The following is a 15,294-nucleotide window of genomic DNA, read 5'->3' on the forward strand; positions in this document are numbered from 1 at the left end:
AAAAGGTTGCCTGAAGTCTCCACATCATTTTCACTATAAAAATAATTAATCTGAAGAATTTACACTTGCTGTATTTAAACGGATATGCAATACACTTGTTGCAGCTATCCCACAGAGCACGAGGCATTCGTGGGAATACTGATGACTGTTGTAAGTTCAAACGCATTCAGTTGGATCTCCAGATTCACAGATTTAACACACTGATTACTTTGTACAAGCTCAGCCTATCAGCCCACTTCAACTAACATTCCTGCCCTTGGGCATGTTTTAATATTCCAAAGTGTGGAACAACTTGAAATACAGATTTGTCCCCCCTACACCGTACTGTGGTGTGTGATCCAGAACTTAAAAGCAGTTCCTTGAGCCACAGGAGATCCAGGTCCAAAATACTCAGGTAGGATAACACAAATACAGCCATTTGCATGAGCTTTAATGATTTTCAGTCTGCACTAAACACAGCTTGTCCTTCATGGGTTTGCGAAAGTAATTATATGCACATATTACAGTTCCATCTTTATCACCAAATCTCTTGGTAACAGGAATACTGAAGTTCTCCGTAATATTTGTTGTTGTTGAATACAACTGCTGCATTGCTCCATTTTACATCATCCTTTCATGGTGCCGTTTCTGACAGGGGCTGTGCTCTTCCAGGGGTCCAGAGAAGTTGAGATTTGTGAAGCTATCAAACATCAGCCAATAAAGCAGACCAAATTAATCTGCCATCGATGAGACCCACATGTGCGATACTGATCCCGACTGTTTCTAACTAAAAACAAAGGCTGCTCTTCCTACTGTTGTAACTTAAAATAAGTGAGGCAGAAGATATACTTACACCCTATTTCCAGATGCCCCAAAATAGACATGCAGCAACCCAGTTTTGTCACAAAGTAAATGGAGGGGGGAAAAGAAGAAAAAGGGGGGGGGGGGGGGGGGAAAAAAAAAAAAAAAAAAAAAAAAAAGAAAAAAAGAGGAAAGAAAATTAAATAACAAAGCTGAAGATCCCATGAAATGATACAACAAATCATATCTTGCCCTGGATTATAGGTTTCATATTCATGTTTTAGATTCCTGGTACCAATTATCTGTCTGTACTCTCAGTAAAAAATAACAAGGATGTTTTAATTATCTCCAGAAGAATTATTCAAACTGCTTCACCTTGTTTGCTTTGCAGGCAAATGGAAGTGCTTTACCATAGCTGGCTTTGTTTATCTTACTAACATTGATTCTCTAGCACTATCTTGAAAACTAATGATGATAATGGTGACAACTGATCTCAACTGTTTTTAACACCCACACTTTCTTCTTCTTCTTTCTTTTTAAGGTAATTTTTTTCTGAGAGTCCAACCTTATATTGTATTTGTATATAAAACCACAAAGCTATGTGTACAGTTTCAGCTGGGCACGTATTTGGCGTGCACAGTGCCTGCTGCTGCTGATAAAGGTACTTGCACAAATGCACCCTTTTACCTTAAATCAGCTATTTTCAAACCCTGCTCATGACACCGTGTTCTCAGCATGGCTGCGGGCTCTGTTAAACAGCTTAAAAAAAATCTCCACAGTTCCCTGCAGCTATAAATGCCTCCTCCTGCAGCGTTGTACTTCTGCAGGGTCTAACAGGAGTTTCGATGCCTGGCAGAGATCTGGGAAGCACTTCCACAATACCTCTAACAATATCCTAAAGTTATTTGTTGTGGCATCGGTCCAGGATCCCCTCCCTGCCTCCCACTTGCTGCCACCTCCATCACCTCCTGTTGTACCACCACACCTGCTTTGGAAACACAGCGTAAGCTGGGCCCGTGAACCTGTGCTTTGGTTCCTGTTCCTGGCTGACCCCGAGGGGGGAAAGCACTTGTGACCTGGGTCGACTCCAGCCCCATTCGACCATATAGCCCGCGCAGCAATGCCAGCATGACCGCAGCATGGACACGACAGGAAGGGCAGGAGCTTTTGGGCAGATGAAAAGACAACCCCAAGGATGCAGACTGAGGCTTCAAAGTCAGCTCAAGCTTCCCTGAGACACTGCTGGTGCCTGCTCACCTGGAGAGAGTAGTCCTGCTGCTACCAGGCTCCTCTTCCTCCTTGCTGTGTCAGCCACTGTGGGAGCGGACACACAATTCAAGTCCCACGAGACAGGGTAACTCTGACTATTTCTTTTGCTGGCAGTGCTGGCTTCAAGCTTTCCTGAAACAACAGCCTTACCTGAGAGATGACACATCATCTCTGCTGATTATCAAAGCTGTTGAGCCTTGGTTCAGCACAGAGACAGCCAAAACATTCAGATTTTAGCTCTTCTGCTCCACCAGTCCCTCCTATGTCTCCTTCCACCTTGCACTTGTAGCAAAAATGCTTTCCCAACATTTTCCAGCATCCCCAGGGCCCTCAGTTTCACAGTTGGAGGGAAATGCTCAAGCTCCCTCTTCCTTCCCAGCACCATCCTGGAGGCTCCATTGCACTGCTGAAGATATGCTTTCACGGTTGGTGGCACTGCTGGCTGGCGGACTGGCCAGACATCCATCCCCAGCCTGACATTGCCCCCAGCGGTGCCCGACAGGAACCAATGTGTGCAGACAGAGGAACTGTACGGCTGAAACCCACCCCAGTGTACATGATGAATTGAAAATGTGAGCGGGAAGGAGCAGCTGGAGGAAGCTGGAAGCTTAGGCTCCTTGTTATTTTGAACGAGGGACCAAAGATCAATAAACTAGAGATGTCTCAGGGCACTACAGCACTTACCACCAAATATGGCCAAGGAAAAGGATGTATCACTAAACAAACCCAGCAATGAGATGCTATTAGCTCAAAGCAGAGAACCAGCTTATAGCCTGAGGTAGGAGAGACTGCAAAACTCAGCCAGGAAGAACAGCACAGCTGAGGGCAAATGTTTTCTGTGTTTCACGTTGTGTTAGCAGAAGATTCACAAAGACATGAGAAGCCACTTACCCGAACAATTATCCCCATGCGCTTGCTCTCGTAAGTGAAGGGGAAGATCTGGAGGATGGTGAAGTTCAGGATGTGGCCACCCGGTGTCCTCAGCTGCACGGAGGACTGGTCTCTGCCCACCAGCGTTAAACCCACGCTCTCGGTCCACTGTACCAGGGCCACCTGAGAGGAGAGGGACATGGTGAGGGCAGGCAGCCCACACCACACCTCCCCTGAGGGGACAGCAGGTAGGGGCTGCAAAGAAGTTCATTACTCATCAATGGTGCTATAGAGTGGATTCGTTCATATACGCAGGTGCTCCTATATGGCTCTTTCTAGTGGGCTTTTTCTGAAGTTAGAAGCTTACTAACAGTATTTTTGGGGTTTGGGCAGCCCAGCTCCTGTCTGATTCAGCTACCAGGCTGTCCTAGACTCTCAGCAGGAGGTGGTCAGCTCCCTGCCTTCAACTGCCACATCCTGAAGGACAACCCTTCAGCAAGGGCAGGCACAGGTACCCTCCACCCAGGCCTGGGGTGCCCGACCCTCTGCTTGGGCACATCAGGTAAATCTCTTTACAAACACTTATTTTTTGAATATGCTATTTCCCAGCTTTCTGTTTATGAAATCAAGAATTCAAAACGATGCATTCACCCTGGATTTACAATATCAAAGCCAGAAACACTAATGCAGAGCACATTAAAAATTCATACTAAAAAAGCAAACAAACAAAATGAGCTCTGTGTTATACTCTGTTTGGTAGTAACAATTCATCAACATCTTTCAACCTCTCTACTGATCAGCCAGACAGCTGAAGGCTGACTCACAGACACTTCTTAGCAGAGAACCCCTTCTCCCCAAACATTAAAAAAACCCAAAACAAAAAACCCAAAACAAACGCCAGATTTTTCAATGCACACACCAGAACTCATTTGATTGAACTTATGTGGGTATCATTCTGATTGCAGCTTCTAATAGTTAAGGAGCTACAACACTGAATTCTTTAAAAGTTTTCACTAGATCACAACCAGAGTCATGACAGAAGACCAAAGCCTTTATTTTGCTTCCCTGACAATCCCCCCAGAATCCCCACCTCAGCTGACACATCTAAGACTTAGTCTGCTGAGATACAGGGGTTTAACTCTAGAAGCTGTCTTGACATAACGGATGGGAGCAGCAGCGGACATGAGCCCCTATATCGCTGGCCTCCAGAAAGGATCAAGGGATACTTTCTCCAAGCAGACACGAAATACTGGAAGTATTTTGCAGTGACATTTTCAAAAGCATAAGAGTCTGGGCATATGGTTGCTGCTGACTTGAAGGTTAATTATCCCTTGTGCCTTTCAGGTTCTGCCTTTACTGCCTTAAGTGACCACAAATACCTTAGACAAAAATGGATTTATTTTGGGAAATCACATACATGAGACACAGATAAAAATGGAATCTATAAATACTTGCATTGAGTCAAGATTTTACTACATGAACTGATACAATTGGGTCTAATTGGAGAATCTTTTGTGGACTCATCTCCCTTTCATCCACATTTAGGCTTACAAGACAACCTAAAATAAACTTTTCCTTCCATAAATCACCAGATTGAAAAAAAATTAGTTGAGTTGGCTTTGCCTTGAAAGACCCTTAAACCAATTTGAATCAATGTTTGTTTTAATATTAGCAAGTTTTTGCAGCCTTATTCACAGAGATTACAACAAATCAAAGGTTCTTTCAGGCTTATCTTTTTCAAAAGTTTCTTCAAGCCATCCTTAGTGCATTAAAGTGTGCAGTTAGATAATCCTCCTAATGGTCTCCCAGAGCAGAGATGGAGCTTGGGTTTCTAGTACTCTGGTTAATAAATAATTATCGAGAATTTTTCACAGCATGATGTTAGGTGATGTTCACTGTGCTCAGCACTGGCTGTTAATTTGCCTATGTTGGTAAGCTGCAAATGTCTGGAGATACAAATCTCTGCTCCCAGCTCAGCCCGTTAAAGCATCTCCTTTGCTACTTTCTTTCACAGACACCTCCTCCCTCCTTCCCTGCCAGCATCTCATTTAAATCCTCTCAGGAAGCATTTAAACCTCCCGAAAGAAAAGCCTTGCAGAGAGGAACGAATGGATGAGCAGCACGTCAGAGGTGCTACTTCGTGCACATGACACGCTTCAAACTAACTGCACTGCATTGCGCAACACCAGTCGTTTCGGATGGCCCCGAGACCACAAAAAGGTACGTCAATGGAAGGGGAAGAATAATTAAAGAAATCGCCCTTTCCCATCCTGCTCCCAAGCAGGCATGGGTCCTGTCAGCCCTTAATGGCCCTCTAGGTGAACCGCATTCAGCACCCGAGGGGAAGTGGGGCTGACCCCTTTGAACATGCCACTTCCCAGCCTCTATAGTACTTAATGAATAATTACTGAGAGAAAGTGATATAATTTTGAAGTGTTCCTATCAGATGTACTAAAAGCATTGAAATTACCGTCCCCATTCAACAGGCAACACAATGGGCCCAGCCTCTGGGAAAGTGCCACGGCACCAGCGGACAACACCAACGGCAACAAAAGCGCCGACGGCTCTTCTGGTAGGGCCTGGGCAGCCCGGGACGGGGGCCACGTTCCCAGCTCGGTGCGAGACAGAGAGGTTTACTCTGCACCGTGCAAACAGATAACGAGAGGTGCTCTCAGTCACAGCGAAAAGATGAGAAACATTCAAGATGCAAAAATATGTTTACAGCTTAAACCGAGGAGATTTAAAAGCAGGCGTGAAAGCCCTCAAACAAGAGGGTCTTCAAGAGAGCCCATGCTCACTGACAAGGGGAAGTCAATGAAGTCCCTGACCGCACTCCAGGAGTTTGCAGCTGCGCCCAGGCCAAGTCAGATACAGATCTGAGCATTACAAAGCAGAGCAGCTACAGCAGCTCAGCACACTATCCCCCAAACTTTGCTCTTTCCGACAATCAAATTACCCAAGCCACCACTGAAGTGGATATCGACTAATAAATTTCATTCTAAAGAGACAAATTGATCCTTCTGTGCCATGAGTTGCTCTACAAACGTCCCATTTAGGGTTGCCTAGGCAGACAGACAACAGGCAGAAACCAATTGATCGGTGCACCCTTTCATGTCCTGGCAGCTGCGGCGGGTTGTCAGGGTTAAAGACTGTTTGCCCAGGAATCCCAGGCACTCTTATCTCTGATCAGATTATATCTATTTCATTTCCCCTGTTAGTTACTGTATGGCTACAACTGACACGCTTGCAGAGCCCCAAGGCTGTAACCGATATCTGAATAAAGATACTTCAAGACTTCTAAATGGCAGCGTGCACAGGAAACAAATTTAGGAAATCCTGCTTTCTGTTACAGGAAATGAATCCTATGCCAACTGGTAGAAATTACTCTTGCTGTTAAAGTAAAGAGAATACAAGTTTTTGTACTCATTTCATAAACTGACCTTCCCTGCCATGGCAATATTTTATTGATATAGGATTTCAAAGGCTGGCTTTAACAGGAGTCCAAAGCCATTCCCCTACAGGGAATGTTATTTAACAGCATCGCTCTCTTCTCAAGGACTCGACTTGTGCTGATCCTGCGTTTTGTACCATCTAGTATGACATACACAGAGCATGTCTAAACAATATTTGGATATCTAAGACCTACAGACAAGATTTCTTCAGTGCAGCAAAGCATATCTGATTTCTAAACCCGCTGTAATTCTCTACTTAAGACACCACAAGAAAGGAAAAAAGAATTTAAACAGTAATCTTGGAAGGATTAGTTATCATGCTATAGTAAAACAAACAAACAATAATCCCTTGGGTATTTGAGACAAATTGCTGCATAAATATTTTAAAGACAGAACTGTATAAAGCAAAAAAGGAAAAGAAAAATCACTGACTTCACTATATACCACAGAATATATGTAAATAAACAGAGGATCTGTGCAAAAACAGCCAGTAAATGCTTTAGGGAAAAAAAAACCCTTAAATGCAGATCAAAAAAATTACCATCTGGAAATCATTCAGGACTTGTTTCAGTCCAAAGGCAGTTGATTTCCATAAGCTGTCTTTACGTGGGAGAGCAACACATTAGAGGAGAAAAGCAGGTAAGCAAAACACCGACCTAGATTATGTGGTGGGAGAGAACACACACATACACACACACTGCTCACCAGCTCCAAGCCAGGGAGGAGGAAGTGCTTGTTGTTACTGTAGGCACGTCAATGGAAGGGGGGGGGGAAGCAAAGATGCAGCTCTTGTATAATACAGACAAGAACACATCCTATGAAATGAATGAATTGTCTACTTGGGAAGAAAAACACTATGGGGAATATTTTGAATGTACATGAAATGCGGAAACTAACTCTGTGTGCCAGTCTTTCATTAATACATGCAACAATTTCAAAATCCTCACATAGCGGGGCTAACAAATAAATTTATTTCTATGCAAACAATTTCTCACCTCTAACAATGAGGAAAGCCAGCTTCTCTTTTGATATCAAAGGTGAAAAGGTTATTATCGGAGGCAAATCTGTTTTATTTGGGGAAATAAATGGAAGAACCCTTCAAATGTAGTCAAATGGGCGATACGATCTCATACCATCAGTAGGATTCTTATGGGAAGTTTCAAACTTCAGTCTCTTTCAATGGCATAGAGCAAGTGTAATTGTACACATTAATAGAAAACAAATTGTTTTACCTTGGTTGCACTAAAGAAGACGTATCCAAGAAGCATAGCCAATACATGAAACCATATTTTATTCCTCCTGCCTTCGTCACAGAAGGAAACAACACTCTAATGAGATTTTCCAAATTTTGCAAAGGGTGGCAAAGAGCACTTTAATTGTAAGTCCTGTACTGAACCTGATCTCCCAAGTGTACAGTAAAAGTCTCCAGCGAGTCTCTGGAGAGCTGCAAAGTTTCTCTCTACTACACCACCCTGTGTAGCCCTGGCTGGACTGGGTGCCGGCAGAGAACTGGCAGGGCATAGCTTTGCTCAGAGACACACTCTTGTGCACTTCAGTTACTCTGCAGAATTAATTCGGGCTCCGGGTCTGTCCCATCTGCATGGGAAGGGACGTGTCGTGGGTTAGCAGTGCTACCCAGCATGATTTACAACTTTTCACTTGGTCTGGAAGTTCAAACACTTTGCAGATCAGGGACAAGCTGACTTGTGGGAGTGCTCTAACCCCCTCCCACAAGTCGTGTCCCCCCCAAACAAGACAAAATTGCCTATAATTTACCAAACCTGGTCAAAGGGACTCATGGCGTTGAACTGCAAAATATACCCCGGGCAAAAGGTGGAGAAACATGAGCAAAACTCTGCAATGCGGGGGCTGATACAACAGCCAGATACTAGTCACCATGTAGCTCTGTAGCTTCAGGCAGAGAGGCAGATTTGGCTGAAGTATATCAGCTGAGAGGGTACTTGCGGTTATCAGTGCAATAAATGCATTAAAATGTAGACTGGAGTACTTTCACCAAATAGTTTTTTTTTCAGCAACAAGCAAGGTTCATATTTATATTTTTATATACCCAAATGGATAATGACCTCATCAGGACTGGAGGCCTGGTACACCCTGCAGGAGTCCTCATAGTGTCTCTCGGCTTCAGCCTGGTCCGTCACGCCGTTGGACTCGTACACCGGTGTCACGTTGTGGCACAGCGCGATTGCCTTCACCGCCTCGTGCACTCGGCTGCTCATGGTTTTACGCACCTTGGTGGCTAAGGTAAGGCCCTTCACAGCAGGTGGGTCCTGAGATTGCTTATAAAAAAGGAAAGCAGAATAAAGTCTTATTGCAGAAAAAAAAGATTTAAATTTAAGTTTTTACTTCAGTGAAGACCATATATGTAGCAGATGTGCAGACTCTTATGTCCCCAGGAATGAGACGCACTCTTCATACACCTTAACTCAGACCATCACTGGGAACACACCCCAGAGTAATGCGACTTCTTTGTCATTGTTACTGGTGGAGTAAAGTGCCCCAAAAGATTTACCTAAGTTTTTGGAACAGTACACCGAGAAAAAGACTCTTTGTTGCAGATCCACCAAACACTGATGGGTGAAAGACCAAAGTCAGAAGACTCAGTGAAACCACTTTTTGCTCCACAAAAGACCAGTGGCTCTGCAAATTTAGAGCCCATTGGGTTTCATGTGCAAGAGAATATAATTGCTGAAAACAGAAAACAGATGACTCGTATGGACCTAGAAAATCTTAATTACATTCATTTAATTTTTAATACTATTTTTAGTATCAGAATGGGAGTCTTCAGATAATTGCACAATAACTAAATTATCCTGGTTGAAGAAGGGACACACAGTGATCTAGTTTCCTGCTCTGTTAACCTTTAGTGTCAAGAGGACAAAAGTTTCACTTCCAGGTCAAAGGCCACAACATGGTAAAAATAAGAGCAAAGAATAAGAACTACAGTTCAAAATGAATCATTGCCAGCAAATGCTTCTCATTATAAGGAATCTCACTGGGTAGTGATAAACGTTTTATGAGACATATCCTTTACCAATGTAATTCCACATGTTATTTTCCACACTCTCGTGATTAGGACACATAAGAACTTCACATTTAATATTGCTGCTCATCAGCACTGTTGCAACAGGCGTTAACCAAATCAAACAACAGCAAACCCCCAGCTGAAGTGCATTTAGATTGACATATAGCACTAGTCAAATACTGAACTAGTCACAGTCACCAAAGGTTCTTGACAAATATTGAATACTTTAGCAAATAATTAACCCATAGTCAAGTTTTCTCTGGAGATTGAGTACAAAACGAGGGCAAATAGAGCTGAATTCTGTTTTTTTTGTTTTGGTTGACTTTTTTTTTTTTTAAAGTACAGTTCAGTCATTTAAGGGTCTCAACACCAAGAGACGAATGCTGAGATGCTAAGAAGGCTGTGAAAGCAGAGGAGGGAAAGTGAGAGATGGCTAGGAGTTGCAAGTTACCTGAGACACAGGCCGGTGAAAAAGATAATTACTCAAAATACCAGGTATTTATCAACTATCATATGCTTAGTTAAAAGCATATTGTAGCCTGACAGTCTGCCTAGGGAAAAGCTATGCCACCAAACAGATCACTGAGGTCAAGGAAACCCGTTGTACGTCTTTACCACCATGAACAAAATCCAAAAATAAAAATCCTATTTACAGTAAGTACATAGTGCCTTTTTCCCGGCAAGCATGCTGGCTTCATGTTTCACTTTGTGGAGGGTATAGGAAGCGCACTTCAGTCTAAAAATCTCTCGAGCAAAGCAAAACCAATGTGACATGAAAAACCCAGTTCACTGCATTGGGTGTGCATGCCCAAGGAAAAGCATAGGCACTTTGAAAACTACTTCTGCAGTTTCTGTAGGAATGAAGCAATTCCACAACTATTGAGAAATGAAAATGCTTGACATATGACACAGGAGTAGTAACTCATCACTAACATCTGCAGATTGTGTCTGTGGAATCACATTTTACAAAAGAGAAAATCTAATTGTCAGTAAGTCACCAAAAAGTTATTTCTAGCTGCAGTTGAAAGAACAGTTACTAACAGAAAATGAGAAATAATACTTCCATGATTACATAATTAGTGACAATTCTTAAATCTTTTATAAGTACCAGTGGCTGGAACACAGCCACTGACAGCTGATTATTTTTTTAAAAAAGGTAGTAATATTCTTAAGTAAAACCTCATCCCTTGTTTTAAGAAGGCAGTGCGTGTATCTATATGAAGTTTCAATTGATAAGCATCTTGTTTGCTGTAACATGCTAAGGAATACAGTTTGCTGACCCAGACAAGTCATATGGCATTACCTGGTTATCATGCAAAACTGAAATAAAAGTCTAAGAATAGAGATGAAGGCTTTTTAGATGCTGGCTCACCCAGCGATACTGAAAGAGGAATGAAAGGGAGAGACTTCCCAAAACAGGATTTTCCTGTTCTATACTTTACATGTTGACTTTGCTGCCTTCTTTAGCTGTAGATATTTCTCAAAGCAGATGTCAGTTATGCACCATATAAGATCATTGGTGCATTAGTGAAAGAATCCCACTTTCACTGTTCTGGTTTTTAACCATCAGGCCTAAAGCAGTGATACTGGCACACCGTTCTCTGTTAATGCTTACTAAGTACCTATGGTTCCTCTTCCTTTATTCCCCAGTACACAGCATTTAATTTATTTATTCATTTATTTATTCATTCATATTTCATTATATTTATTATATTTAGGGGACTTAATCCACTAAACATTACCCAAAGCCAATTTTTCAATCAAGCAAACACTGTGATTGCTGTAAGTGGTGAATATCTAAATGAAAGTATGCTATTTTACAATCAGACCTTGGTAGCAAGACACAGGCACATACACTTGCAGATCTGTGCACGTGCTGTGGCAGTTAAAGACTGGTAGATGTGAAAAAATCTACAAGTGTAATAAGCAATCATGATAATATTTACATATTAAGCATCCAATGACCTTCAGGCTTTTCCAAAAAGTAGTAGTTAATAGGCAGATCCCTGCCATATTAATTCACTGTTAGCCCAGTGACCCGGAAAACTGTTTTGTGAACAAAGAGTTAAGTAATGCAATTTAATTCTACCTGCGTGTATATACTGAATATGTGGCTCTGCACTTCATCCATGGAGTCCAGGCCGTAAGCTACTGTTCCCAGATGAAGTCGCTTGAAGACCATCTCATTCTGTGTAAGAGTTCCTGTAACAGGAGCAGCACCAGACATGGAGTGGGAACCAACATGCCTATTCCCCAGCACACGTTCTCATCCCCGCTGTACCCCAAATTCAAGAGAAACTGGGCCAGAAGCTGAATCAGTCACTGCACCAGGCTCTCAGCACAGGCTGAGGCCAGCAAAAAAGATGATATTAACAAACCTGAGGGCTGATTCTCCCAGGAAGTAGTGGTGCACATCACTGTGCGAGTAAAGAATGAGATCTACCCCAAAGCCAATGCCAGCAAGAGCTGCAGGCATAATTCTGGTCCTGTCGGAACCAAAGAAAACTTCTGGAAACAACTTCAATGGGACCAGGATTTTACGTCAGATCAAGCTTTTCATTACAGCTTAGGTCTTCTGAATTTAAACTCAACTTTAACAGTGTAAGAACAGCAGCAGACAGACTGATGGTATGTTTCTGCCTACACGTGTAAGTGATCTTCATCTGGCTTTGAAAACTAACTCTAAAAAGTTGCTTTTAATTTTATTTTTACCCTCAGCTTTTGTTTTAATAGCACACTTCAAGTGTTCTTTGAAGTAGCATAATATTCCTGTCCTATCTTACTTACAGTGCCTTCAGAACAAAAAAATGCAAATTTTTTTTTCAAAAACTGATTAAATCATATTGTCAAAGTGACAGGAAATGCATATTTCTTCTAGTCCAAAGAAATCTTACATTATACTCTCTGGCTGGCCAAAAACGTAACAAAATCCAAACAAAAAACATACCATGACTCAAAACTGTATTTTTTACATAGATACCTGTTTTGTCCGTAAGCAAATAAGATATCCTCCCCAGCTGCTCAGGAATAGTGCTGGACCGAACCACAGTCCCAGGGATTTTGGAATCTCTGCGGATCACCCAGCTGTAGACAATTTTCCCCATGTCCAGATTCACACGTAAACTATGCAGGAGGAAGGGGAAAAAGAAAAAGAAAATGTATATCCAGTTAAACTTTGGAAAAAATCATTGTGAACTGCCACAGTGCAATGAAAGGACACGTCTTCCGTGCTGAATTTGAGCCGCCAAAGGGGGTGTTTTGGGAGAAGTATATGAAAAGTCAGTGGTCGGGTGGCAAATGGTGAGAAGGACTGTGTATTGCTGCAGTGGTACTGTAATTCAAAGACGGATGATAAAATTATGTTGAGAAGAACAGATATAATTTGAGGGGAAGATAGACACAGACTAGTAAGGACAGCATGATTGATATACAGACAGCAGGTTAAAAATGGAACTGAAATGAATCCCAGACCTACACCAAAAGTAACAATCTACTTATTAATATACTGCAATTAAATATTAAAGTTTCAGTCCCTTCTAAAAGGCAATGGGGTCCTATTACACTACATGCTGTATAAATATCTCCCCTTTTCCATTTTTCACTCTGCTCTTATCAAAGTAACCAGGTAGCCCAAACACTGAGAGAAGGGGCCTTAAATGAGTAATCCACAACCTGAGTTAAGAGTCGGTGAACAGGTGAATATGCTAAACAAATTCAGCAGAAACAACAAAGCAATTCTTATGTTTGAACAGTAATTTGATTTCTTTTTCTAGATTTGCTTACTTGTCAAATGAGGACTAGATAAGGGTTTACATGCTTGTTCATACCAGAAGCGTGGAGGAGGATGCGAAGGAAACAGTATTTTGCTGGGAGGAATTAGCGGTCGCCTTACCTAATGGGAATGATGTTTGAGAACAGAAGGAGAAATCTTATGATCTGAAGATACCAACGGCCAGCAAAGTGCTGAAGGGCCACCATGACAAGCGAGACCACCACAAGAGCCCCAAACAGGATCTTAGTAAGACAGTTCACTTCCAAATCAAAAAGACCAATCTAAAGAAATAAATTAAAGACATTTCAAACACACAAGAGAAGACGTTAGCTCAATGTAATATTCACAAAGGGAATGAACTGCCATATCCAAAAATACTTCTCTTTTAAAACACTACAAACATTTAAATTTATAAGCAATATTGCTGGCAGCTTACTAAATAAGACTTCCATCCTTTGGAAGCTAAGCAACACATGAAGAGGTGTGAGAGTACTCATGCTGCCAAAAGCTGCAGACTATATAAACATCCCTGCACCTTGTCTTAACTTTGCTGTAATAGAAGAATGCAGCAAAATAAGCTTTCCTATTCTAACTGGGACTATCTCATTGTAACCATATAAAACAACGGCTTTACCAATCTTAAAAAAGTGAGAAGACACATGTATAATCGGATCAAAAAAATAAGGATAAATAGGTTCTGCTATGGTAGCTATCTTAAATCATAGGCTGGAAGATATGAATCATTATTCCTATGGGGTTGTCCGTATAGTGTGTACGTATAGCATTTGGAAGGATTTTCTTTAAAAAATGACACATTTCTGCCCCTTTTTATTTATTATAAGACTGTTTCCTTACCATACCTTACTTCTTGGGTTTGAAGTATTCATCACACTGCGCAGTTCCCTTCCAGTGTAAAGGACAACTCCCACAACAGTACCTGAACAAAACAGAGCACACATCAGCCAAAGAAAAACAACCTCTGTTTCTTTTCTCTCTAAAAATACTTGTTGGATCCAGAAGCTTGACAGTTGGAAAGGATTTTTAGCAGGTGAATTTCAGAAGCAATACCAACCAGAAATTATAAGAGCTGGTACCTGAAATATAAAACCTATGAAAACACAAACTTTGAACAGAAGACGTCCTACAAAAAGTCAGTAAGACTTCAGCACTGCCCATATGGTTGGACTTGATGCAGCATCACAGACTGCATCAACTAATGTGCATGGAAAGAGCATTCACCTGCTTTGCTCTCTCAACTTTCCCTGACCCCCTTTTGATGTCAGTTGTCTCTCCCCACTATAAATAAAAGCTGCTAAGGACAGAGGATTTCCTGGTTTTCCTCCCACCACTTTGAATCCCACTTCGGTGTGGGTAAGTTTGCCTTACACCAGATAGCGGTCCTTCATTGTGCGTCAAAACTACATCAGTGCTCTGGGCTACAGTTCTTTATTGGTGAAGGTTGCCACAATCAAAGTAAAACCAATGAATTCCAACAGCTTTCAAATACAGAATTACCTTAGTTTAAAATCTACAGTTTACTTTAAGTATTTGTCTAATTGCTGTTTCCACTGAAAGGCGAATCATACCAACTGCTACCTTACTGTAACAGATGGAGCTGCTGGGAGCCTATCAGTGTATTTTAATGCTATGTCCCACAGTTGCTAAAGAGTTGAGAGCAACAAAGTTATCCCTTTTCTTCTCGCAAAAGCATAATACAGTTCAGCACCATAAATTACTGGGTTTCTACAGATTTCTCTTACAGACTTTGCAAAAAGCCATAAAGAAAAAGCTATCTACCATCAAGAGTTTAAAAGCTGCTATTGCCAAAGTCTAATTTTTTACTAGAAAATTTTAAGGGTCTGTAAAAATGGAGAAAAACAACGCTGAAAAAAAAGCACTGCTTTTTTTGGCAAATACATTGCCATTTTATACTCTGCTATTCCCCTGCTCCCATTAATTATCAAAGTTTTAACAAGCTGCAAGTGAATTATTTTTAAGTAAGACTGATTCAAAAGAGGTGGTTTCTAAAAATATGCTGGGAAACATTCCCTTAAAAGAAAACCAAAAAACAACAACAAATCACTGGAGCCAGATGGCAGGTGGTGGTA

General features: G+C 41.6%; 1 protein-coding gene across 1 annotated transcript in view; it reads right to left on the bottom strand.

The window, feature by feature from the left end:
- Positions 1-15,294, bottom strand: part of ATP9A (ATPase, class II, type 9A) — a 49,221-nt gene that overhangs the window by 16,492 nt on the left and 17,435 nt on the right. The window contains exons 10-15 of the mRNA XM_009326856.1: positions 14,047-14,123; positions 13,307-13,467; positions 12,395-12,537; positions 11,504-11,616; positions 8,456-8,668; positions 2,941-3,102 (exon numbers count right to left, since the gene is read on the bottom strand). Coding sequence (XP_009325131.1) covers positions 2,941-3,102; positions 8,456-8,668; positions 11,504-11,616; positions 12,395-12,537; positions 13,307-13,467; positions 14,047-14,123 — 869 coding nt within the window. The remainder of the gene's footprint in view (positions 1-2,940; positions 3,103-8,455; positions 8,669-11,503; positions 11,617-12,394; positions 12,538-13,306; positions 13,468-14,046; positions 14,124-15,294) is intronic.

This window comes from Pygoscelis adeliae, unplaced genomic scaffold, assembly GCF_000699105.1.
Source record: "Pygoscelis adeliae isolate BGI_AS28 unplaced genomic scaffold, ASM69910v1 Scaffold286, whole genome shotgun sequence".
In the NCBI taxonomy this organism is placed as follows: Eukaryota; Metazoa; Chordata; class Aves; order Sphenisciformes; family Spheniscidae; genus Pygoscelis; species Pygoscelis adeliae.